Source organism: Scardinius erythrophthalmus (assembly GCF_964197995.2).
Source record: "Scardinius erythrophthalmus genome assembly, chromosome: 21".
Classification (NCBI taxonomy): domain Eukaryota; kingdom Metazoa; phylum Chordata; class Actinopteri; order Cypriniformes; family Leuciscidae; genus Scardinius; species Scardinius erythrophthalmus.
This window is the reverse complement of record NC_138241.1, coordinates 34147705-34172937: the sequence shown is the minus strand read 5'-3', so window position 1 is coordinate 34172937 and position 25233 is coordinate 34147705. Positions and strand designations below refer to the sequence as shown.

The 25233-nt window shown below is 38.0% G+C and overlaps 1 protein-coding gene across 4 annotated transcripts in view; it reads left to right on the top strand.

Annotated features, from left to right (window-relative positions):
• Positions 1-25233, top strand: part of golga4 (golgin A4) — a 44619-nt gene that overhangs the window by 3772 nt on the left and 15614 nt on the right. Inside the window, exons 3-16 of one of the 4 annotated variants that reach the window (XM_081350572.1) lie at positions 658-759; positions 5217-5285; positions 6717-7031; positions 9656-9703; positions 9844-9900; positions 12735-12833; positions 12907-13039; positions 13131-13324; positions 17095-17178; positions 18509-18656; positions 18738-18916; positions 20521-20619; positions 20746-20901; positions 21081-25081. In XM_081350572.1, the coding sequence (XP_081206698.1) occupies positions 658-759; positions 5217-5285; positions 6717-7031; positions 9656-9703; positions 9844-9900; positions 12735-12833; positions 12907-13039; positions 13131-13324; positions 17095-17178; positions 18509-18656; positions 18738-18916; positions 20521-20619; positions 20746-20901; positions 21081-25081 (5684 nt within the window). Of the gene's footprint in view, positions 1-657; positions 760-5216; positions 5286-6716; positions 7032-9655; positions 9704-9843; positions 9901-12734; positions 12834-12906; positions 13040-13127; positions 13325-17094; positions 17179-18508; positions 18657-18737; positions 18917-20520; positions 20620-20745; positions 20902-21080; positions 25082-25233 lie in introns of all 4 variants that reach the window. The other 3 variants (XM_081350571.1, XM_081350573.1, XM_081350574.1) reach the window with 3 other exon arrangements.

The window sequence follows — 25233 nt, the reverse complement described above, 5'->3', positions numbered from 1 at the left end:
TTTTAACTAAAAACAACATATCTTAAAATACATCAGTGCCATTGTTTTGTCTCAAGATGCACACCAGTAATGTTTTTCTCTAAGACACGTTTATAAAAGCTACTTAAATGCCCTAATTGAACTAAGGCCTAATCCTGGCTTAATCTAAGCCCTGTCTGTGAAACCGGGACTATATGTTTTCTTGGAGTTTTGAGTCCAAGACTATCACTAAAGTTAAAACTTTACCTTGGTGACATATTTTTGACACACACAAAAACTCATGTACATCATTAATAACTGTAAGATAAAGTACAAGACAAATCAGCTTTGCCAACTCACTGACCCATCCTTATTTTTGAGCCCTAATTTCTTCTGTGCCAAGACGGCTAGAATTACCTTTTTGATGTCTCTACTAATGGCATATCACGCTTCGATGCCAATCAGGAAACTCTACACATTCAAAGACACAAAATCAGCCTTGGTAGTGACATGAAATAGTGTAAATCTGCAGCCTCAGTGTGGATCCGCTGTCTCAATTCTCTTTCTGTTTCCACAGATGTCATTATCTCATGCTCTGGCTCTTTTTCCTGTCGTTTCACTCATTGTGTTGTTTTCTCATTGCTCTTCACTCCTTGGTCCCGTCATTAATGCATTGACTCGTATGGGGGGGTCGTTCAGCTGCTGGCTGGGATGATAGCAGAACCTGCTTTTCTCTCTGAGTATACTATCTTTGCTCTGGACCACTCAAAACGACCCAAAGCGGCCCAGGTGCCCAGTGCGGTGAGTCTGTCCTCACACATCGCCTCCTCTTCCTCACCCCTGGAGAAATACTACAAACCCCCCCTCCGTCCCTCTGTGATGCCTTTGGAGGTTATGGGCTAGAGGAGGCCGAGTAACCCCTGCTTGCAGCTTTTCTCACTGAGCGTTTCACTAGCCGCTCTGCATAACTCAAAGGCATCTCGCTCCTAACCCCTGCATCTAATATCTTGCGTTTCTCGTTAGGCCTGAGTGATTTGTGGGATGGCAGTTGCTTTTCTCCGTTTTTGTACCTCGGAATGGTTCCTCCTAGGGGTTGGGCGATATGACCAAATTCTTATTTCACAATATGTGACCCTGGATCACAAAACCAGTCATAAGTCGCACTGGTTTATTTGTGGCAATATCCAACAATACATTGTATAGGTCAAAATTATTGATTTTTCTTTTATGCCAAAAATCATTAGGATATTAAGTAAAGATCATGTTCCATGAAGATATTTTGTAAATTTCCTACCGTAAATATATAAAACATTTATTTTTGTGAGTGAATGCAGCACAATCGTGAACATAAATGACCAACTTTAAAGGAGATTTTCTCAATGTTTCGATTTTTCTGCACCCTCAGATTCCAGATTTTCAGATCCAGATTTTCTCTGCCAAATATAGTCCTATCCTAACAAACCACACATCAATGGAAAGCTTATTTATTCAGCTGATGATGATGTATAAATCTCAATTTCGAAAAATTGACCCATGTGACTCGTTTTGTGGTCCAGGGTCACATATGAGAAATTTTATTTCATGATAACGATATGCATCACAATATAGTTATTTTGTGTTATTTTATCTCATTTGTTATTAAAAATAAGAATAAAAGAAGCTAAAAACAATAGGATAAATATGAATGAAGCAAATTAAGTTTTTCAGGTACTATAGTTAGAATTAGTACAGAAATGTAATAATTGTCTTTACTGTATGATTTAAATATACATTTATTCATATTAAAACAAGTTTAAGAATTAAAAAAGTAATTCAGTCAAGAGCAGTAAGTTATTTTAGGTAGGTATATTAGGCTGCTGTCCGCTCGGATCTATTACACTGTTACACATCCGGTGTTTACTTTAACTTGAGACATAACTTCGACTTTTAACTTCGAGCACGTCCTAAATTTGCGCTCGCCTTCTGAGAAAGACAGCTTTCTGCGCGCACACTTTCAGCACGAGCACCGCACGAGTTCTTTTAACTATATAACTTTTTTTTTTTTATCAAGATCTCCTTATATTCTCATTCATGCATTTCATCACTCTGAAGGGTCAAAAGTGCTATATATTTACATACCGCGATACACAAGATATAGCAAAATCTCTAATTTTAGACATTTTATACCGTGGTAACGATATATATCGTCATACCGCCCATCCCTAGTTCCTCTAATTTGGCATCTCCAGGAATGAATGTTATTCCCGTAGTGATAGAAATTGCCATGGATTCCCTGTCCCTTTCCCAAAGTAGTATCCTGATAGATTCCCCTCGGTTAGACAATGTTGAATGTTCCCTTGCTGTTCCCTGAGAGTTCTTGTGATTTCCTTACAAAAACATTCAGATTCTTTGTTTAAAGTTTTTGTGCTTCTAAACATGGATTACTGAAGGTCCTTTCGCATGACTTGCGCCAACATTTCCCAGTGCACGTTAGTTATTTTACTCTTATTTACTTTTATTAAAATGTTTTTTGATTTTGAAACTGACACCAGGGGGATCTAACGGTTATGTAATTGGTTAAGTAATGTAATATAAAATATAATAATATAATAATCTAATCTAATGATAATAATAACAATTTAAATAATAATAATAATAATGTGTTTTTATACTTAAGGCCTGGTAACGGCTTGCTCTTTCCACTACAGTTATTGTGTCTGTGGAGACTCAGAGGCTCAGCTCTGACAGAAGATTTGCTCATTATCTCTAGATACAGATTATCCCTCCACATGCAACTGAGCACATTACACACACATCAGATGACGTACAGCACCGCCAATCAGATCCAACACACTGCTCATGTGATCTGGTGGATTATTAGCCACAGCATGTTCATCAGGTAGAAATAGACAAAAGGATTATGCAATTCTGTGATATATTTCAGAATATTCTGATGGGTAAAGTGGACTTAAAGGGTTAGTTCACCCAAAAATGAAAATTCTGTCAGTAATTACTCACCCTCATGTTGTTCCAACCATGTAAGTCTTTCGTTCATCTTCGGAACACAAATTAAGATATTTTTGATGAAATCTGACAGAATTTTGACTCCTCCATAGGCTTCCAGTGTGACCGAAACTCACCGGCCCAGAATAGTTATTAAAACATCGTTAAAATAGTCCAAGTAACTACAGTGGCACTACATTAAGTTTATCATGCGACGACAATACTTTTTGTGCGCAAAAACAAACAAAAATAACGACTTTATTCCACTTTTCATTTCCTTCTCTCTGGGCCTCGTTGTGTTTTTGCGCTGCGCGTCTGTGTTGCACGTCATCACGCAACACACACATGACCGGCGTCGGCCAATAGTGAGCCTACGTGGTGACGTGTAACACAGACGAGCTGCGCAAAAACACTACGCGAACCAACTAGACATCCAGAGAGAAGGAAATGAATAGTGGAATAAAGTCGTTATTTTTGTTTGTTTTTGCGCACAAAAAGTATTCTCGTCGCTTGATATACTTAAGATTGAGCCACTGTAGTCACTTGGACTATATTAACGATCTCTTTAATAACTTTTCTGGGCCAGCAAGTTTCGGTCACATAGAAGCCTATGGAGGAGTGAAACATGGCTCAGATTTCATCAAAAATATCTTAATTTGTGTTCCGAAGATGAACGAAGGTCTTACGCGGTTGGAACAACATGAGGGTGAGTAATTACTGACAGAATTTTAATTTTTGGGTGAACTAACCCTTTAATTTTGTTTTCCAGCTAATGGGAGTTAAAATGTATATGAAATGTTTAAGGGTGTATTTTGTATCTGCACCAAATTAGTTATATAAATATCGATTGGCCCTAATCTGATTAAGCAGAGACTCTCATTTAACTCTGTGGTGTTTGTTAGAAAGATTTGCATTGCTTTTTTCCTTCAGCATTGCAACAAACTGTGTTTTATTTCCATGATTAGAGCATAAATGCTATAATAAAGGTTAAAATGCCCCTGCAAATCAATTCTAGGGACAAATATTGTGTTAATAAAAAGTCAATTTTTGACGCTGTTATTTGTAGTATTGTTGATTAATTTGGCCTTGAATCAATTGATACTGTTTTGTACAGCAATATTATAGACAGGTGCAATGATAACTGCATAAATAAATATACTGCTGGTGTTGTTAGAGATTGTGCTTATAGTGGGACATTACATTACATTACATGCAAATGTGTTTAGTTCTTCCCTTTGTAAACTGGAAGTGTTTATTGCTAAACTTACATGTGTATAATGTTCTGAAGGACACTTGTGGTTTGAGTGTCCTTGTTTTAGGCTATTTAAGTGAAAAAAATGTCTGATAATGCTGTGCTTTATTACTTTTGGCCTGAAGTGTGTAGGGATTGCCTTCTGCACAGAACAATAAGTGAGCTTCAGTTATTGATTTTAATGTAAATACGGCTAGCTTTGACCTTTAACCTGCAGCAAAATGCCGTTTCCAGCATATTGCATTTTAAGAGGAAATTTAAACCCATCTTTCTGAGGTCACAGAGGTCCGGACTTTGGTAAATCTTTCATATTATTATGATTTATGCAGTATTTTTTTTTCATTTCTTTCATTTAAAATTCTATGCAGTCTTACTATATTTTATGTCAGACTATATGATATGCATTTTAGCTATAACTGGAACAACATTGATTGGGCGTTTAACAGCACAAGTTCAAAAAATAAACTTTAAGGTTGCCAATGTTACGCCTGAAAAAGGAATAGTTATACAGTGTGCAGCTTTAGATTTTGTTAACCTGTTCATATTCAAAAAAAGGTTCAATTCTGAAGGTACAATAGTGTGAGATTTGAATACATTCTCATGTCCATGAGCACAAACAGAGGAACATTACCCATGACTTGTTTCATCTACCTCAGGGAGAACGCTGTGGCCGTCTAACTCCTGCACACGCTCTCAGAAACCGGCTCCTCTAGTGGGTTTGGACCGTTTGCAGTTGACTCTAGTGTAGTGCTGCTGTGTTTAACTCCTTGTTTGTTTAACACTCGTTAACGTTTAACGATAGTTATGCTGTCTATGTCTGTATTTAACCCCTGTGTTAATCTCCGAGTTTGCATGAGGTTAAGGTGGGTGTAACCAGAAGCCCCTGCATTTCTCGTAGCAAAAACTAATATTGCTCCCAGAGTAATCGGGGTGCAGCACGATGGCTGGAGGAATACTAACCGGGCCTAAAGCTGAGCGGCGAGACACTCTTTCACTCATGTTTGTTGGTTCTGTTCTGGTGCAGAGCGTTGCTAAAGCAGCCGGGAGCTCTCCGAGAGGCAGTGTGAACGGGGATGGAGTCGCTTCTCCTCAGGCAAGTGACAGTCTATGTATGAATGGATGAATGAATGAATGAATGAATGAATGAATGAATGAGGCATTTATATAGTGCTTTCATATGTACTACTGTACACCCATGGCACTGTACAATCATATAAGGGGATCTCTCCTCAACCAACACTAGTATAGTGCATGTGTTTTAATGTGTAATTCACATAAGCCCCTTTCACACAGCGCGTTGATCCTGAGAAATTGGCGTAAAATTGCTAGAGTGCCTTCTGTGTGAAGTGAACGCAAACATGTCCCCGTATTGATGCCAGGATCGATGCCGGGATGGGGACCTAGTAACAATGCCGTGATCAGTCCCGCAACGCACCCTGTGTGAACAAAAGCCAGGACCAATGCCGTAAGGGGAACGAGCCACTCGGCAAACCCAGTGGCGCTACTGGGAAGAATGGACTCGTCTTCGTGTAGAAATGATGAAGAGTTATCAGAAGAACTGACATCTGACAAGAGTTATCACATCCTGACGTCACGTGTCTTTACGGGATCTTTAACACGATGTGTGTGAACTCACTCACAGATTCTGGAAAATCACTGGCAGTGTGAATGAACCAAAATCAAATCCCGGGACACATTATCCGTGTATTTTCCGGAATCTCTGTGTGAAAGGGGCTATAGTGTTTAATGCTGATTTTTATTAAATTAGTTTGACAGCAAAGTAATTTTTAATGAAAGAAATTAAAGGTGCATTAAATTGATCAAAAGTGATAGTGAAGACATTTATAATGTTACAAAAAAAATTCAACTAAATGCTGTTTTTCTGAACTTTCTATTCATCAGAGAATCCTGAAATTTTTTTTTATCATGGTTTCCACAAAAATATATAGCAGCACAACTGTTTTCAACACAACATAATAATAATGATAAATGTTTCTTGAGCAGCAAATCATCATATTAGAATGATTTCTGAAGGATCATGTGACACTGAAGACTGGAGTAATGATGCTGAAAATTCAGCTTTGATCACAGGAATAAATTACACTTTAAAATATATATACATAGAAAACAGTTATTTTAAATGGTAATTATATTTCACAATATTACTATTTTTACTGTATTTTTTAAATCAAATAAATTTAGCCTCGGTGAGTGTAAGTGACTTTTTGAACGGTAGTGCACACACACTACAGTACTGTGTGAAAGTCACTAAAGCAAAAGGTATATAATAAATGACTGTCTTAAAACAAATATTTTTGTAAAGCATGACTTTTGCACAGTACTGTATATATGTGTCACGGACATTGCTCCCTTTTTCTGCACTTCACATCTTGAGTGTCATTGTATAATTGTCATTGGATTTCAGTTGGGTATGACTGTATTGTTGTCATTTTTTAGTTTGAATCTTTGATCTTAAATAGGGTCTACTTATTTTTCTGAAATGTTTGTATTGCTTGTCCTCCAGAAAGAGGAGCCTCAGTCTCTGACCCAGAAGCTGCAGCAGAAGGTGTCGTCCATGGAGTCTTTGCTCCGGGGTTCGGGTCGCAGTGAAGGGCTCTTCCGCTCCAGCTCACGGGACAGTCTGGTTAGAAGCTCCTCCAGAGAATCCCTCACGCTCACGGGAGAGAATGACGCCCCGGCGTACGACCCTCCGTCAGACATCGAGAGCGAGGCGGAAGATTCGCCCGGCAGCGTCGAGAGTCTGTCTAAAGAGCAGCTCCTGAACCGCCTGCACAGGGTGGAGAGAAGCCTCGGGAATTACAGGGGGAAATACTCCGAGGTGAGCGCACTCAGTGTAAACATTTCGGCTGATCCAATCGCTCGTGGTCAGACTATTTGCTGATTTATTTTTTTCCAGTTATGATTGGTTTTGCAGGGATTTTCAAGGGGAGTGCCTCAGATTACATATATGTGACCCTGGACCACAAAACCAGTCACATGGGTAATTTTTTTAAAATTGAGATTTATACAAAATACATCATCTGGAAGCTGAATAAATAAGCTTTCCATTGATGTATGGTTTGTTAGGATATGACAATATTTGGTCGAGATACAACTATTAGAAAATCTGGAACATTGAGAAAATTGTCTTTAAAGTTGTTCATTTATGTTGGCGATTGTGCTGCATTCACTCACAAAAATAAATGTTTTATATATTTGAGGTTGGAAATTTACAAAATATCTTCATGGAACATGATCTTTACTTAATATCCTAATGATTTTTGGCATAAAAGAAAAATCGATAATTTTGACCCATTTAATGTATTGTTGGCTATTGCCACAAATAAACCCGTGTGACATATGACTGGTTTTGTGATCCAGAGTCACATATTACTTCTGCAAGTAGTCAGATGCAGAAGTTTAAACTTTTGTTTTGCCACAATTTTTACTTGTTAGATAAGTTGGTGGTCACATCAGATACCGTTTACAATACAAGTGCAATTGCAATATATATATATAATTTTAACAAAAAATTTACGTACACAAAATGCACACTTTTTTGCCATTTCATGTAAAATTAGCATTTTATTTGTTTAAAAGTAACTGTTTTTTATTAATATTTACATTTATTACATTTATGATCTCACTGGGTGCCATCATGTTCACATTACATGCATGCATCTCAGTCATTTTTCATGATTTTGGAAACATGCCTAATATTATTGCTTTATGAAATGTTTAATTATGATTATATTGTTAATTATGTAAGCGTGCACCAGAGCGAGCAGTGCCTTAATGTGTGTCAGTGTGTTCCTGTGGAGTCAGATTTCGTCTAGTCAGTCTGTCATCTGTATAACAGTTCTGCTCCAGGCGTTTTTAATGATGTATGTTGGAGACTGACACATCAAATGCAACTGTATTGTTGTTACTACCCAATTTCAGGCTGTTACTACATCCTTCTAGTATTGTTTAGCATCTAATTCAAAATATTTCTGTCTAAATAACTCAGGTGCAGGACAAAGAAGACAAACTAAAGCAAAAAACAAACGTAATATCCTGACGAAGACCTGATGGTCGAAACGTTGCAATAAATACTTTTCTGGAGCAGTCATATCAGTGTGTGGACATTGCGTTTTTTATTTTTTCTAAATAACTTGCCAAATAGCAGATTTAGTTCATTCAAAGTGGCATATAGTGCACTTTTTCATGCTTACAATCTTGTTCCAGAAGTAGTATTATTGCTCATTGGGTATTTGAACAAACCGCTGGCCTGTTGCGAAGCTCTTAAAATGGTCAAATATTGGCGGATTTATTGGCCTGGTATCAAACCCACATCCAAATCTAAGGCTCTCCCATTCCTGATGCGTTGGGTTAAATGCAAATTAAAGCACAAACGCACATGTTGAATATAAAAGGTTTCGTGTTTCAAGGAAAGCTCTTTGGCTCATTTGTAATCCCTGCATTTCCTCTGCTGTAAGATGTGTCCTGAGATAATCGCCAAGTAATAGATCAATAACCTCTGCGGTATGAACATGCGTTGCATATTGTTAAGCTCTAATTAAGAGATTATTTAAACAAGTCTGTTTTGTTCAAGAAGAGCTCAGCCCTCTAGTACAGACTATGCATACTAAACATCTGAGATAAGACAGTGAGAGGGTTATTAACGGTTAGTAATTTTTAATTTGCCAAAATAAGTTTTAAATAAGCTTTAAAAATAATACAACCATCTGACTGCAAAAACAAATACAGTATTAGAATGGTTTCTGAAGGATCATGTGACTCTGAAGACTGGAGTAATGATGCTGAAAATTCAGCTTTGATCACAGGAATAAATTACGTTTTAAAGTTTATTAAAATAGAAAAAACATTATTTTAAATTGGAATATATTTAACAATATTACTGTTTTTTTTATGTATTTTTGACCAAATAAATGCAGGCTTGATGAGCATAACATAACATTTTAAACAGTAATATTTCCAAACTTTTGACCACTACTGTATGCGTGTGTATATAGACACAGTATATATATATATATATATATATATATATATATATATATATATATATATATATATACATATATATATATATATATACATATACGGCACACACCTGTGTATATACACACAGTATATATATATACATATAGTGATCTAATTTCTAACTTTTGACTAGTTCTGCCACTAGTCAATGCTTTGTTGACTAGTTGTAGGTCATTATATATAGGTCATATATATATATATATAATGACCTACAACTAGTCGACAAAGCATTTACTAGTGGCAGAACTAGTCAAAAGTGTAAATTAGATCACTCAAGATGGACATGCATGATCCCTGAGATGTTTCTGATCCCAGTTCTGATCAGATCATGTGATCCTACACAGAATTCCTGATTTGGGAATGGGACAGTTTGTTCATTGTCTCTTGACTGATATATTCTTCCTCCTTCTCTTCTCTCAGTTGGTTACAGCCTACAGAACCGTACAGCGGGATAAAGAGAAAACTCAGGTAATTTCATATTCAGCCGATGCCGCAGAATTAATGACTGTAGTTTCCTCGCAGCTCGAGGGATGTTTTCCTAATGTTTTTCCTTTAATGAGTTGCTGTATTTGTGCTGTCTGTCATTCATCTCTGTCTGTGTCTCTCAGGCCATCCTCAGCCAGAGTCAAGATAAAGCCCTGAGAAGAATAGGAGAGCTCAGGGAGGTTCGTCTTTTGCCTCTGGCTCACACATTAATTCTTCATCACAGGCTCTACCGTCAATGTTTTTCCACTTCTGATATCTCTATTACTTATTACTTAAAGACAGCATTCGCAATGTAGCTAACGTCTGTAATGTGGCATGTTTCAGAGACATTTCAGGATTTTGTCTCTCTGGGTTTGTTTGGATCAAGATAATACATCAAATATTTAATATACACTTATGTTCAAACATTTGGGCTCAGTAAGTCAAGTCAAGTCAAGTCAAGTTTATTTATATAGCGCTTTTCACAACACAGGTTGTATCAAAGCAGCTTCACAGTAATAAATTAGAACAATACATCAATGTTTGTTTCTAGTGGAACGTCTACGTTCGGTAATGCTGATCAATAGTATCGTTGATTGATTAATTTAATTAAATATCCCCAAATATCCCCAACTGAGCAAGCCAAAGGCAACAGTGGCAAGGAACCGAAAAACTCCATCAGGTGACCTAATGGAGAAAAAAAAACCTTGGGAGAACCCGGGCTCAGTCGGGGGCCAGTTCTCCTCTGGCGTTTATGAACTAGAGGTCGGATTTAACTGTAGGATTAAAAGTATTATATGAATGCCTGGCTGAAGAGATGCGTCTTTAATCTAGTTTTAAACTGGGAGAGCGAGTCTGAGCAACGAACAGTATCCGGAAGACTATTCCAGAGTTTTGGTGCTAAATGTGAAAATGCTCTCCCTCCTTTGGTGGACCTAGATATCCTAGGTATGACCAAAAGCCTCGAATTTAGTGACCTTAAAGAGCGCGATGGATTATAGGGCGATAGAAGATCGGTTAAATAGACTGGAGCTAAGCCGTTTAGGGCTTTATAAGTCAGTAGCAATACCTTGTAATTAATACGGGACTTTATAGGTAACCAATGTAGGGATGATAAAATCGGTGTTATATGATCATATTTTCTTGATCTAGTTAGAACTCTAGCGGCGGCATTTTGGACTAACTGTAGCTTGTTTATTGAGGATGCAGGACAACCGGCTAATAACGCATTACAGTAATCTAGTCTCGAGGTCATGAATGCATGAACTAACTTTTCTGCGTCAGAAACTGATAGCATATTACGTAGCTTAGCAATGTTTCTAAGGTGGAAAAAGGCTGTTCTTGTAACATATGAAATATGATTTTCAAAAGACAGGTTGCAGTCTAATATAACACCCAGGTCTTTTACTGTAGAGGATGAAGTAACAGGACATCCTACTATGTTAAAGTTGTATTGTGAGAGGTTTTGTGGGTGGTTTTTTGAACCGATAAGTAGTACCTCTGTCTTGTCTGGATTTAATAAAAGAAAATTATGCGTCATCCAATCTTTTATATCTTTAACACACTCTGTCAATTTGGATAATTTAGCGTTTTCATCTGGCCGTGATGAAATATAGATTTGAGTGTCATCAGCATAACAATGGAAACTAATTCCATGTTTCCTTATAGTAAGATGGTTTTTTTTTTTGTTTTTTGTTTTTTTAAAGAAATTAATACTTTATTCAGAATGGATACATTCAATCTGATCAAAAGTGACAGTAAAGACATGTATAATGTTCCAAAAAATATATATATATTTAAAATAAAGGCTGTTCTTTTGAATTTTCAATCAAAGAATCATGAAAAAACTGTCACAGTTTCCACAAAAATATTAAAGGAGAACTCTGGTCAATTTTAAAATTTTTTGTACATTTGGAGTGCTGTCAATACAGAGAACAACGACAAAAATCGGTGTTGCCTACACCGTGTTATCCTCTTTTTAAAATTTGCACCCTGTTGACTTCAATGGGGCAAGTACTAAACCTGCTTTTAGTCTCTTAACATCCTTGATGTGTCATTACAAGTGCACAGGTCATGTGAGTGATTCCTTCTTAGTGAACACGAGTGGATCTGACTGTAGTAGATGTGAAAGATATGTATAAAAATGATGTTATTTAAGCCAGCGCAAATACCTGTGTTTACATCCTGTTTTCGGTTGAAGTCCAAAGTAGTCGATTGGCGAGTTCACGCGCATAGGTTTAGTTACCTATGATCACGCGCATGAACTCGGCAATCACTCACATTTTCTGTGCACTTGTAATGACACTTCAAGGATGTTAAGAGGCTAAAAGCAGGTTTAGTACTTGCCCCATTGAAGTCAACAGGGTGCAAATTCTAAAAATAGAATAACACGGTGTAGGCAACACCGATTTTTGTCGTTGTTCCCTGTATTGACAGCACTCCAAATGTACAAAAAAATGAGCTCAATGTTAAAACTGACCGGAGTTCTCCTTTAAGCCGCTTTTATAACTGTTTGCATCATTGATGATAATCATAAATGTTTCTTAAGCAGCAAATCATCATATTAGAATGATTTCTGTAGGATCATGTGACACTGAAGACTGGAGTAATGATGCTGAAAATTCAGCTTTGCATCACAGGAATAAATTATATATATATATATATACAATTTACAAAATAATTGTACAAAATAAATTATATATATATATATACAAAATAATTGTACACAGTACACCATATTTTGTAAACACAAACTTTTATTTTGGATGCGATTAATTGTTGCTCAGCCCTAATATATTCAAATAGAAAACAATTATTTTAAATGGCATTAATATTTCACAACATTACTGATTTTACTGTATTTTTGATCAAATAAATGCAGCCTTAGTGAGCAGAAGAGACTTTTTAAAAAACATAAAAATATATAAATTATTTATTTTTTCTATATTGAAATGATTTAATGTGTAAAGTAGCGAAAATGCCAATAGAATTGTGAACTCTTGATATGACGGCGAGCCTCGTCTCTCCTCCTCAGGAGCTCCAGATGGACCAGCAGACCAAGAAACACCTGCAGGAGGAGTTTGATGCTGCTCTAGAGGAGAAGGACCAGATGATCACTGTGCTGCAGACTCAAGTACGCCTCTCTTTACTAATGCTCGAGTCATTCCCATGTTAACGGAGGTGATACTGAAGCTGTCTGTCTTCAGGTGTCTCTCTTGAAGAAACGACTACAGGCGCCTGGAGGAATGGTGTCGTCAGAGCTTGAGACGTCCACGGATGCGGTTGACGCGACCTCTGACCCTCAGAGCCCCTCGAAAGATGACAGCGTGACTAACACAGGTGTGTGCAGACTCTCTAGTGCACATTTAACATGTTTCTACACAAAAGTTGCCTTGAACCTGTTTGTTTTTCTTCTGTGTGTGTCCAGCAGAGGGCAGCGGAGAGCCGGGCGGCACGGTGGACCTTGAATTGCTTCAGAAGCGAATCAAAAGGCAAGAGAGTCTCCTGCAGAGATGCAAAGAGATGATTCGCTCCAGTAAAGAGCGCTCCGCTCAGCTGGGCAGCGAGAACGAGGTTTTACAGCAGCAGCTGCAGGAGAGGCTGCAAGAGCTTGAGAAAATCAAGGTATTGAGAAACGAAATGACACACACATTTTTTATTTATTTTGTTTATTCATACATGGTTTATTTTATTTTTTTATTTTATTCATAAGTGGGTTTTTGTTTTTCATACATTGTTTATTCATTTTATTTTATTCATACACGTTTATTTTATTATTTTTGTTTTGATTTTATTCATACATTAGTTTATTTACATTTTGTTATATATATTATTTAATGTGTGTTTGTGTGTGTGTGTACCTACAGTACTTAACTTTGTACCCAGAAGTGACCAAAACCCGACAAAATCTCCAAAAACCTCTCGTCCTCAATTGTTAATCTAGTATAAAAATAAAGTATTTAAAGTTTTTTTTTTTAAATGTAAAAATGCAGAAAGTTTTGTGTGATGGGTAGGTTAGGGGTCAGGTTAGTGTGTGTGTGTGTGTGAGATGGGTAGGTTAGGGGTCGGGTTAGTGTGTGTGTGTTTGTGTGTGTGATGGGTAGGTTAGGGGTCGGGTTAGTGTGTGTGTGAGTGTGTGTGAGATGGGTAGGTTAGGGGTCGGGTTAGTGTGTGTGTGTGATGGGTAGGTTAGGGGTCGGGTTAGTGTGTGTGTGTGTGATGGGTAGGTTAGGGGTCGGATTAGTGTAAGGGGACAGAATATACAGTTTGTACAGTATAAAAACGTCTATGGAATGTCCCCATTTAAGTCAAGTCAAGTCAAGTTTATTTATATAGCGCTTTTCACAACATAGGTTGTATCAAAGCAGCTTCACAGTAATAAATTAAAAAAATACATCAATGTTTGTTTCTAGTGGAATGTCCACGTTTGGTAATGCTGATCAATATTATCGTTGATTGATTAATTCAATTAAATATCCCCAAATATCCCCAACTGAGCAAGCCAAAGGCAACAGTGGCAAGGAACCGAAAAACTCCATCAGGTGACCTAATGGAGAAAAAAAAACCTTGGGAGAACCCGGGCTCAGTCGGGGGCCAGTTCTCCTCTGGCGTTTATGAACAAAAGACCGGATTTAACTGTAAGATTAAAAGTATTATATAAATGCCTGGCTGAAGAGATGCGTCTTTAACGCATCACACACACATTTAGAAAATGTGTGTGTGTGTGTGTGTTGGAGAGGTAGCGGGTGGAGTGCTGAGAGTGTGTTTCCTGTGGATGTGATGCGTTTGTGCTGTGTGTGGGAACGGTGCTCAGCGGAGACGATGAGAGCAGAGGTTAACAGCTCCACCCGCCCTGCCTCAAACAGCGTACGGACACACCGTCACACTCACTCACACTAAAACACACCAGCTGACGCGCAACTCAGTGATTTACTCGTCTTTGCTTTACTTGACCATTAAATCATTTCAGATTTATGTGAAACACTGAAGTTCTGCGTTAAATTAAAGTGCTAGGATAAAACTAGATTTGTACAGGCCAATTTTCTGAAGACAATGTAAGTGGTGCTTTCCCAATGCAAAACACAATGCTAGGGTGTTACTTGTTGGTCGCTTAGCGCTTAAGTCTCTATACCTTCAGGTCTAAACACTACAAAACTGATTTCTTTTATCAGTATATTTGTTTAGTTTTCCAGTATAAATATCCTAACATTCTTGAATCAAGATATATTTACTTGAGAAACAAAATAACAGTGCACTCATATTTACTATAAATGGGAGACAGTGCAACATGCAGTTTGGCAGAACAAGTCCCGCCCTCTAAATTAAAGAGCCAATCGCCTATTAGTAAAGCTTTAGATTTTTTTTTTTTTTTTTTAGAAATTGTCATTGTTCTGAGATGCACTCTTAGGGCTGCACATGAGCATTGTCTGGTCCAGCCTGAAAAGTGCAATTTTTTGTCGATTTGAGTGTTTGTAAGCAAAATGTATGATACAGATGTTGTCAGATTTCATTGGCGATTTCAAATATGAAATTTAATCGTAAGCTTGGTGAACAGCTTTGGAGAATTTGGTGTTTCCTTATTCAAAGAGATAGGAGCTGCACTTGCATGACTGAAAAAGCTGCCAGAGAGGCGTTTCAAAGATGGCCACTGAGTCACATGACTTGCCTTAAAGGGATAGTTCACCCAAAAATGAAAATTAGCCCATGATTTACTCACCCTGAAGCCATTCTAGGTGAATATGACATTCTTATTTTGGCGCAAGTCGACTTTCATACGGCCGTCTGCCGGAAGGTAGTTATTTTAGTTGATAAAGTTTTAAATATGGATATTTTTCTTACACGAACGCATCGCATCGCTTCGCTTCGCTTCAGAAGGCCTTTATTAACCCCCCAGAGCAGTGTGGAGCACTTTTATCACGGATGGATCCGATTTGATGGACTTCCAAAAAAATATACCCATTGACTCTCACTACAAAAGCCTGGAAGAGCTAGGACATTTTTTAATATAACTCAGACTGTATTCGTCTGAAAGAAGAGCCACCTAGGATGGCTTCAGGGTGAGTAAATCATGGGCTAATTTGCATTTTTGGCTGAACTATCCCTTTAAAGGGAGTTTTCTGAAAAACTTAGTTAAGTTAGTTAATTCCAAAACAAGAATAAGCATCTGCCAAAGGGGTAAGAGAAAGAATCATTTTCCCTTTGAATAAGTTAGATTTTTCATACCGTATTGGCAGATATTTTGTCTTGTTTTAAACATAAAATCACTTAATTTTGATGGATTTTAATGGTCTTAATACCTTAAGTTATTTTGATTCTCAAGTAAATGTATCTTGATTTTAGATATTTGTATTGGAAAACAAGAAAAATTTTTTAAGTAAGAAAATCATTTTTGCAGTGTATGATTTTTTTCCTTGGCTATTTTATCACCCACCAGGTTAAAATTACAAGTTAGAGCACTTTTCTTATTGCTTCTCAATAAGCTGTGAAGTTTAGAGGAATCATTTTTGTCTGACGCACAAAGTTATGCACCAAAGTTTATTCAGATTTCAGCAAAGACCAAAAATTTATTTCAAAAAAGCATTTTTTAAAAACTAAATAAAGCATTTTAAGTGCTTTTATTCCCATTTATTCTGTACCGTTTTAGTTTATTTATTTTTTGAGTTGTAAGTGTCAAACTCTCTAGTTCAGGAAAACCATCAGGAAACAGGAACGTTCACTGACTGAGTGCTCTGCGTTGGAGGCGAATCCGCCACAACCACTGGCTGCTGTCCCGACTGTAATTGAGGTTTGATTGTCGGTCTGGTGCGGAGACTCCAAGGGCTGCTGTGATGTGGATGTGGCCTGGTTTGTGAGTGTGTGTGTGTGTGTGTGTGTGTGTGTGTTTATCTGTGGCGAGAGTTCAGCGCAGCCAGTGGAGACATTGAAAATTATTCACAGCTTTTTGGTTGCTGTTTTAATTTAATCGCCTGGTCATTAAGTATATGTTATAGTTATCTGGAAGATCAGTGTGATGGCATTTAACAGCTGTTGTGATAAAGTAAATTACAGTGTTTCCACAGTTAAAGCATGTTCTTGGGCACATCGCAACAGAAATATGATGTAAGACAGCTTAAACTGTATGGTTGCTGATACCATTTTGTGTAGCCAGACTTATTGGATGTGCAAAATTTCCTTTGACATCCAACCAAACCTTTTTTTTCCACATTCTGGAAGTCAAAGTTTCAGGTCAGTTCAGTTCCAACTGGCCCGTACGTTTCCAAGTGACTATAATCCAGGTTGTCTAGACCAGCTGGCTCTGGGGGCTTTATGATAGATGCTCAATAAGTGTTGATTATTATTCTGAGAATAATGGATTAAGATCCATCGTCACACACTCATCATCGTCTGTTTACCAGGAACTCCACACTTCAGAGAAGACAAAGCTGATCACACAGCTGGGAGACGCCAAGAACCTCATCGAGCAGCTGGAGCAGGACAAGGTGAGAGAGACGCTAACACGCTTCATCTCACTCCTCAGAAGGGTTCAGCTATGTTGTGTGTCTGCCACTGGACTGTTTATGAGCCAGCATGAACAGAAGATTACAAATTCCACTCGCCCTCTTAGCCAAAGACAAAGATGAATTATCCCGGGAAGGCTTTTTAAAATTAAATATCGGAAAACATCACATATTTCCTGTGGGTCATTCACTTTGTCACGTTTGTTATATATTGCCTATTATTTTAGGACAGTGATCAAGCAGGGTCCGAATCTGCCACCGGTGGGTGAATTGACCAATCAAAATATTTTCACAGGCCATGAAATTGTAGCTTGCATTAATTTAAATGAGAAAACAATATATATATTTAAATAATATTAATTTATATACAATATGAATTAAGTGTGTATATATTCATATATATATAAATATACGCATGAATATTATTTAAATATATAAAATAACAATAAAATGAAATGAAAAAAGGCAATGAAATGGTATTTTTCTCACACACAAATTATATATATATATATGTATATGTATTTATTTATATATACATATATCATTTGTGTGTGTGTTATGTAATATATTATTCTTGAAATGTATATAAATGTATATTATTTCTATAATATTAATTTATATGAATATATAAATTACATTTTTCAATAATAATATATAATTAATGTAAATGCATATATAAATTACATTTTTCATTAATAAAATATAAAATTACACAAATTCAAATATACATTTTCAGTTTCAGTCTGTTACATTTATATTTTATACTTATTTTGATGTGCATTTGGTCTTGGTAGTGTTTATTTTGCACCTTGTGATCAAGAAATATTCTTCGAGATGTAATCTAGGTTGGAATCATGTGAAATATGGAGAGCTGTCTGTCTGCTACTGAGTTGTGATCGAATCAGTCATGTTGTGTTTAGCATTTGACCTTCACCCTGCAGGATAGAGATGATTTCCTCTCGGGTCACTGTAGGGAATGTGAAAGAATGCAAACATGTCAGAAACTATTAGCGTTGCGTCCTCAAACTGAGCACAGAAATGCTGTAGAGGAGCAGAAACCTGATTTGCACACGTATTTGAACATAATTGACAGCAGATTTGCTGAACAAAAGTGACTGCAATATTGTACATTTGAGGTTTCAATATGCAGGCTCTTCTTAAAAATAGCCAAACCTATGATATCTTAAAATTGAAATCAGAACAAAATATAGCCTTTATTGACTGAACATCTACCCATTAAAAAAGTACATTTAATTTGTGTGTAATGTATACTACTACCCCTTTAATACTCACCTACGGCATCATTTTGAAGGGAATGGTCATTGCTGAAACGAAGCGTCAGATGCATGAGACTTTAGAGATGAAGGAAGATGAGATCGCTCAGCTGCGCTCCAGACTCCAGCAAACCCTCGCACAGAAAGATGAGCTGCAGGAACAGAAAGAGAAATCCGAGAAAGCAGGTGAGTGAGACTGTCTCCTTTCTCTTTATGCCACCTTTGTTTCTACTCGTCCTAACTGCACTTTATGTGACTCTTTCCCAGCATTTGAGGAGCTGGAGAGAGCCCTGGGTGTGTCCCAGCGGGCGGAGGAGACCCGCCGTCAGCTACAGCTGAGCATGGAGGAGCAGATGAAGCAGGTGGAGAAGGCCAGCGAGGAAGAGAGGAGAAGCCTGCAACAGGAGCTGACCAGGGTCAAACAAGAAGTGGTCACCATTATGAAGGTGTGCACGCTTATCACATTTTATTTGATCGCTTATTAAAAGAGTGCTTGTTAACGAGGTTTCAGAAGAAAAAATGTACAAACTGTTTAGTTTTAAGGGACATAGAAAGGGTGGAAAAGGGGACTAAATGTTGACTGTTTGTGTCTCAAAAAAGTCAATGATGCAACTATTTCAGTTGTTTTCACACACATCAGTGTTGTTTGAGATGAGGAGATGCATTCATTTAGACACTAGCATTAAAAAGACAGTCAATTTTATTTTGCATTTTGATATGTTCCTTTTGCCTTTTCTCTGTCCTCATTTGTACTCGACCTGTTTAAAGTTATTTTGCCTGGAAAAGCCATCAGTCCACACTCAGTGTCACATTCATCCTGAGAATTGTCTGGATGAGCGTTTTAACGTCCATGACTGCAAAGTTCTCACGAAGGCTGTGTGTTTTTATAGATATGCACATCTTTGGTCTCTTCCTTTGTGTATTGGAGGATGATTCATTAACTAAATGGCGATAGTAAATCAAAATTTACTAAATTGATGCCACATTGACAGCCCACCATTCTTTCTGCATGTATCTGAGATAGGCTTCATTTTTCAGAAATTCAGTTCTGTTTCATTCATCATGACCATAATCCATGCCATAACAAAGAAAAATACAGTACGTCTCTGTTTCGCTTGCCAATAATTCATTGAAGAGTGACATTTTGAGTCAGTTAATTATTTCACCAAACCATGATGCCATGGGGATTAGTCAAATGAGATATTTCAAATTCTTATGGTGTACCCATTGAGTTTATTCGTGAGAAAATTTAAAAGATTAACTTTTTGAATGTGAATCATTTTATTGTATTTATTTATCATAACTATTCTTTATATATATAGTCCACTTTTTTTTCACCATAAATCGCATTAATAGATTTTTTAGAAAGGTTTCATGTGGGAATATTTTATATTCATATGGGAATCAGTTTTTATTAACCATTAAACTGAGATATTTTATATACCGGTAGTTATTTTATTGTTAAAGGGATAGTTCACCCAAAAATGAAAATGCTGTCATCATTTACTCACCCTCATTTTGTTCCAAACCTGTATGATTTCCTTTCTTCTGCTGAACACAAAAGAAGATATTTTAAAGAAGGTTGGTAATTAAACAGTTGCTGGTCCCCATTGACTTCCATAGTATTTTTTTTTTCCTACTATGCAAGTCAATGGGGTCCATCAGTCGTTTAGTTACCGACTTTCTTCAAAATATCTTCTTTTGTGTTCAGCAGAAGAAAGAAAGTCATACAGGTTTGGAACAACATGAGGGTGAGTAAATGAGGACAGCATTTTCATTTTTGGGTGAACTATCCCTTTAATTGTTTTTGTATTTTATTATTTAATTTTTAAAATTATACAATCCAAAATATTGCCATGAATGTATTTTGATTTGAACATTTTGGATTGGTTCAGGGTTAGTTGCATGTAATTATGCATAATTTACTGTTATTACTATGGTAAGTACATGTAACATATGTAACAAGGACACTGTAAAATAAAGTGTTATCAAAAATTGTCCATCCAACTTGACAAAGGTTAATATTTTTCCATGGTTTCTTTTGTTTCAGAAGTCCACCGAGGACAGGATAGCAGAAATGGAGCAGTTACACTCAAAGGCTATGGCTAGTAAAGAACAGGAACTGAGTGCCCAGATCAAACAGGCGGTGGTATGCCCTGATTTTCATTTCTGCCGTAACTTGTGATCAGTTCATTGAAATGTTAGCTTGGATGTAGTAGCTGTTACCCAAGATATTTGCACTAATGCTCTTCTTTTCTTTTTTTTTTTACCTCAGGAGCAGTGTCGTGAGGAGCTGTTGCAGTTGGCAAAGGAAAGAGAACAGCAGGCATCTCTCGCTCTGGAGGAAGCAGAGCTGCAGAAATCTGCAATTCAGTCTGAGGGGGAGAACAAAGCCAAGGAACTACAGCTAGAGTTGGAGTCTGCCAGAACGGTGAGTTTATATGCCACTCTATCTGAGATTAGATCAACAGGATATCCTTATTGTAGTTGCATGGCCAAATAATGCAATATAACTACAGAGTCAGCATTAATGAGGATTTGAATGAAAGCAATGCTATATTTTTTGCAATATACATTCCTTTAAATTATTATTATTTTTTTTTTTTACAGAGAATTCAAGAACTTGAGAGTTGTCTGAGTAGCCCAGAGAAGGATTACACCAAGTCGGATGATCTCTCTGCGCAATTGGAAGAGCAGAGAAAGAAACATGAGGCTGAAAAAGCTGCTTTAGAAGAGGCACATAAGCAAGAACTGGAAAGGACAAAGACAGAGCAAATAGCAGACCTCAACCAGCAGCATGATGTTGTTATGGAAGAGCTCATGCAGAAACATAAGGTAGAGATTGAATCTATTCTGAAAGACAAGGAGGAACAGTTCCATTCTCATGTGGAAGACATGAACAAAAAGATGCTTGATAAGCTGAGTGACAAACAGACAGAGATTGAGACCCTGTCTTCTGATCTCAGTGAAGTACTGAATATTAGAAAACAGTTAGAAGAGAGGCTGTCCTCTATGGAGGTCACCGGTGAAACCACAAGACAAGAGTTTGAGGAAAGACTTAAGGAAGAACAAACAAAATATCAGGTGGAGATCGAAGCTGCGATACAGAATCAACAGTCATTTGCAATGGTGGAGAAAATGCTGAAAGAACAGATAAATCAGCTGAAGACTGTGTTGGAGGAGAAGGAAAAAGCACTAGAGGAACATGTGCTCAGGGAAAAGACTTTGCACGAAAATGGAAGTGCTCAGTTGGAGGAACTTCATCTCAGGGCACAGTCGAATAAAGAGGCCCTTGAGGAATCAAGATCTCAGATTAGCACACTTACAGAAGAACTCCAGCAAACCAAGAATCAGGTGAAAGATCTTGAGCAAACCCTTGAGGCAGTGCGTAACGATTGTCAGGAGAAAGGAGTGTGTCTTGAACAGAAGACAAATGAACTTCAGGAACTAGTGCAGAAGATGGAGCAAGTCAAGAGGGACCTATCTGAAAAAGAGGATTTGCATTCTGCAACCTGCAAAACAATGCAAGATGAGCAAAACCGGTTGAGGAAGCAGCTGGATGACCAGAAGAGTTCTTATGAGAAGAAACTTGAGAATATTAGGAAAGACATGGATTGCAAGCTGAAATCCCAGGAAAACAAAATGGAGAAATTCAAGCAGAAAGTCAAAGAAGCACAGGACAAGTTGAATAAGAAGCTTCAGGATCAAGAAGAGAATGCCAAAGCAGAGTTATCTAAGACCGTTCAAGAGTTAGAACGGAAAGACCAGCAACTGAAGGAGAAGATCCTTGAGATGGCACAAGCAAGCTCTGAGGGGCTCAGCACAACCATGTCTGATTTGGAGGCCAATCACAAGGAGCACTTAGACAAGCTTAAGGTGACCCATAAACAGGAACAGGAAGACCTTGTTCGACATTGGCAGGAGAAACTCAACCAGCATGAGGAGGACATGCAAGAAAAACATGCCCAATCTTTGCAAGAGAAAGCACAAGAGTTGGAGGAGATCTCGCAGCTGCTTTCGGCCAGCAGGGAAGAAAAGGAACAGATCATGAAAGACATCCAGAACCTCAGGGAGGAGCTTGCCATGAGGGAAACCACTGTGCAGAAACTACAGACAGAGCTCAGGGAAGCAGCAAGCAAGCTGGAAAGTTTGTCTGAAGGGGAAGGTATATTCAAAAGACAAGTCGAAACCATGGAGAAGAATCTAAACCAGGCCTTGAATGAACGGAACCTTCTACAGGACGAACTGAGAAAGGCTGAGGAAACTGGTAAAGAGAAATTGCAGGGCATATGTGAAGAGTTGATAAACACTCAGCAAAAATTGAGTTTGCTTGAAACATCCAAGTGTAAAGAGGGTGAAGATCTTCAGAGGACACTTGCAGAAAAAATGGCTGAACTTAAAAACAAAGAAAAAGAATTCCAGACACAGTTGAGTACCATCACAACGGAGTTTGAACAGTGTTTTCAGAAAGCACAGGATAAGTTAGATGGTTTCTCTGTTGAGCTGTGTAAGAAAGTTGAGAAACGAGTTAGGGAATTACAAAACCGGGTTACTGATAATCAGGATAAGGTTACATATCTAAAAAATATTATCATGACGAAGGACAACAGAATCAGCACTTTAGAGAAAGAACTTCAGCAGACTTTCGTCGAGAACCGTAACCTAAAGAGCTCTCTTGATGAGGTAACTCTTGAGTTTAGTGCAAGCTCAGAGACTCTTAAAGCCTTACAAACTGAAATGGAGTCTCTGCAAAACCATGCAGAGAATCGCTCCCAAGTACTTTCTGAGAAAGACCTTAACATTGAGCAGCTTCGCAAGGAGAACATAAACATATCAGAAAATCTCAAAGCAAATGTTTTGCAAATCAGCGATCTAGAATCTGTCATAAATGACTTGAAGACCCAGTTATCGAGTAGCATAACTGAAAAAGAGGAAGCCATATCTCTGCTGAATCAGCAGCACAATGAGGACAAGGAGAGGTTAACATGCCAAATGGGGGAGAAGGTGGAAAGACTTGATAAAGAAAAGACCTCACTTCGAGAGCAAGTAGACTCACTCAGGAATAAGTTCTCTGAGCAGAAAAAGAAGTTCAGTCAGAGTCACAGCACCGTTAAGTCTCTTCAAGATAAAGTTGCGGAAATGGAGAGGCAGATTTTGGAGAAGAACGAACAACTTCAGATGCTCACTGCCAGCGTTGACAATCACTCTATTAGTAAGTCCGAGATGGACCAGGCACTTAGTGAGAAAGAACAGAGGGTTCATTCCTTGACCTCAGAGCTGGAAAGCTGCTCAAAGAAAGTTTGTGATCTGGAGGAGCAACTGGAATTGCGGACAAAAGAGCGAGAACAACTTGCAGCTGATTTGCAGCAGCAACTTAACATTAGGGAGAGCGAAAAGGTGGAGTTGATGAAACAGGTGCAGGAAGCTCAGGACCAACACTCTCAAAGTGGTGCCCTAATGCAGAAAACTGAGGAAAGTCTTCAGTCCTTACAGAAAGAAGTTGAAACAGCCAAGCAGGAACTGGAATCCCAAAGGAACGACTTTGAGAGGGAGAAGGCAGAGATTCTGAGGGCAAAAGAAGAGGCTGTTAATGCAGCTCGGGAAAAGGCGTCCTCTGAGACGGCTGGTAAAGTAGCTGAGTTGAAGAAGAAGGCAGAGCAGAAGATTGGCATGATTCGTAAACAGTTGACTTCACAAATTGAGGAAAAGGAGCAGGCTATCAAAGACATGCAGATGCAGTTGGAAGGTATCAAGCAAACCCAGACTGAAAAAGAAGAACGTATAAAGTCTCTAGAGGAAATTGAGAAGACAATGGAGGAGTCCACCGCAAAATTGAAGGAAGAGCATGCAAAACATCTACAAGAATTGCAGCAGAAAGAAGATGAGGAAAGACAGGCCTCTCTGCAAAACTTAAAAGATATGTATGAAGAGAAGGTTGCTGTTATTCAGAAAGATGCGTCTGCAAAAGAGGAGCAATCTGCTTTTGCTGCAAGAGAAACTTCGTCCAGACTTGAGGAGCTTGAGACCAAACTTGCGGAGTCTAATGAACAGATTACAAACTACCAAGCTGAGGTAAGTCGCCTTAAAGCAGACCTGCTTGAACAGTCGGTTCGAGTGCAAGAGCTTCAACAGACATGCCTGGATCTTCAAGATCAGATTAAGGAGAAACAGATTGATCACGTAGAGAATGAACAGGTTTCTGAAGTGCAAATGACCTCTAGTAGATTAGGAATGGAGCCTGCAATGTTAGTGGCCAGGGAAAGCAGGGACCAAGACGAATGGACAAGTCAAAAGGACTTGTTGGTGAAGGAATACGAGGAGAAGCTCCAAGATTTACAGCAGAGGCTTGAAGAGAAAGAAAATCAGCTAAAAGCACAACAGAGTTTGCCTCAAGGAAACGGGGAGACTGATAGTGAGTGCCTAATCAACAATACAAACACCTCAGAGAATGATCTTCAGATCAAACTGGTCGAGGCTGAGAACGAGAAGCAGAAGCTCCACAAAGATTACACCAGACTGCAAAAAGACCTTCGGTCTCTAAGGAAAGAGCATGAGAAGGAGCTGGATTTCCTGAAAAAGGAGATGGCTGAGGAAAACGAGAAGAAGCTCAAGTAAGATTTATGACACTTTTTTTCTGTTTTATTTTAGTAACAGGTGGGGGGAGTATTTTATGGTTCTCCTTAATGTAAGGATGCATATTTTCTGCTACACCGTTCTTCCCAGGGTTCATATGGTTGGTGATCTTCTTTTTTTTTTTTTTTTT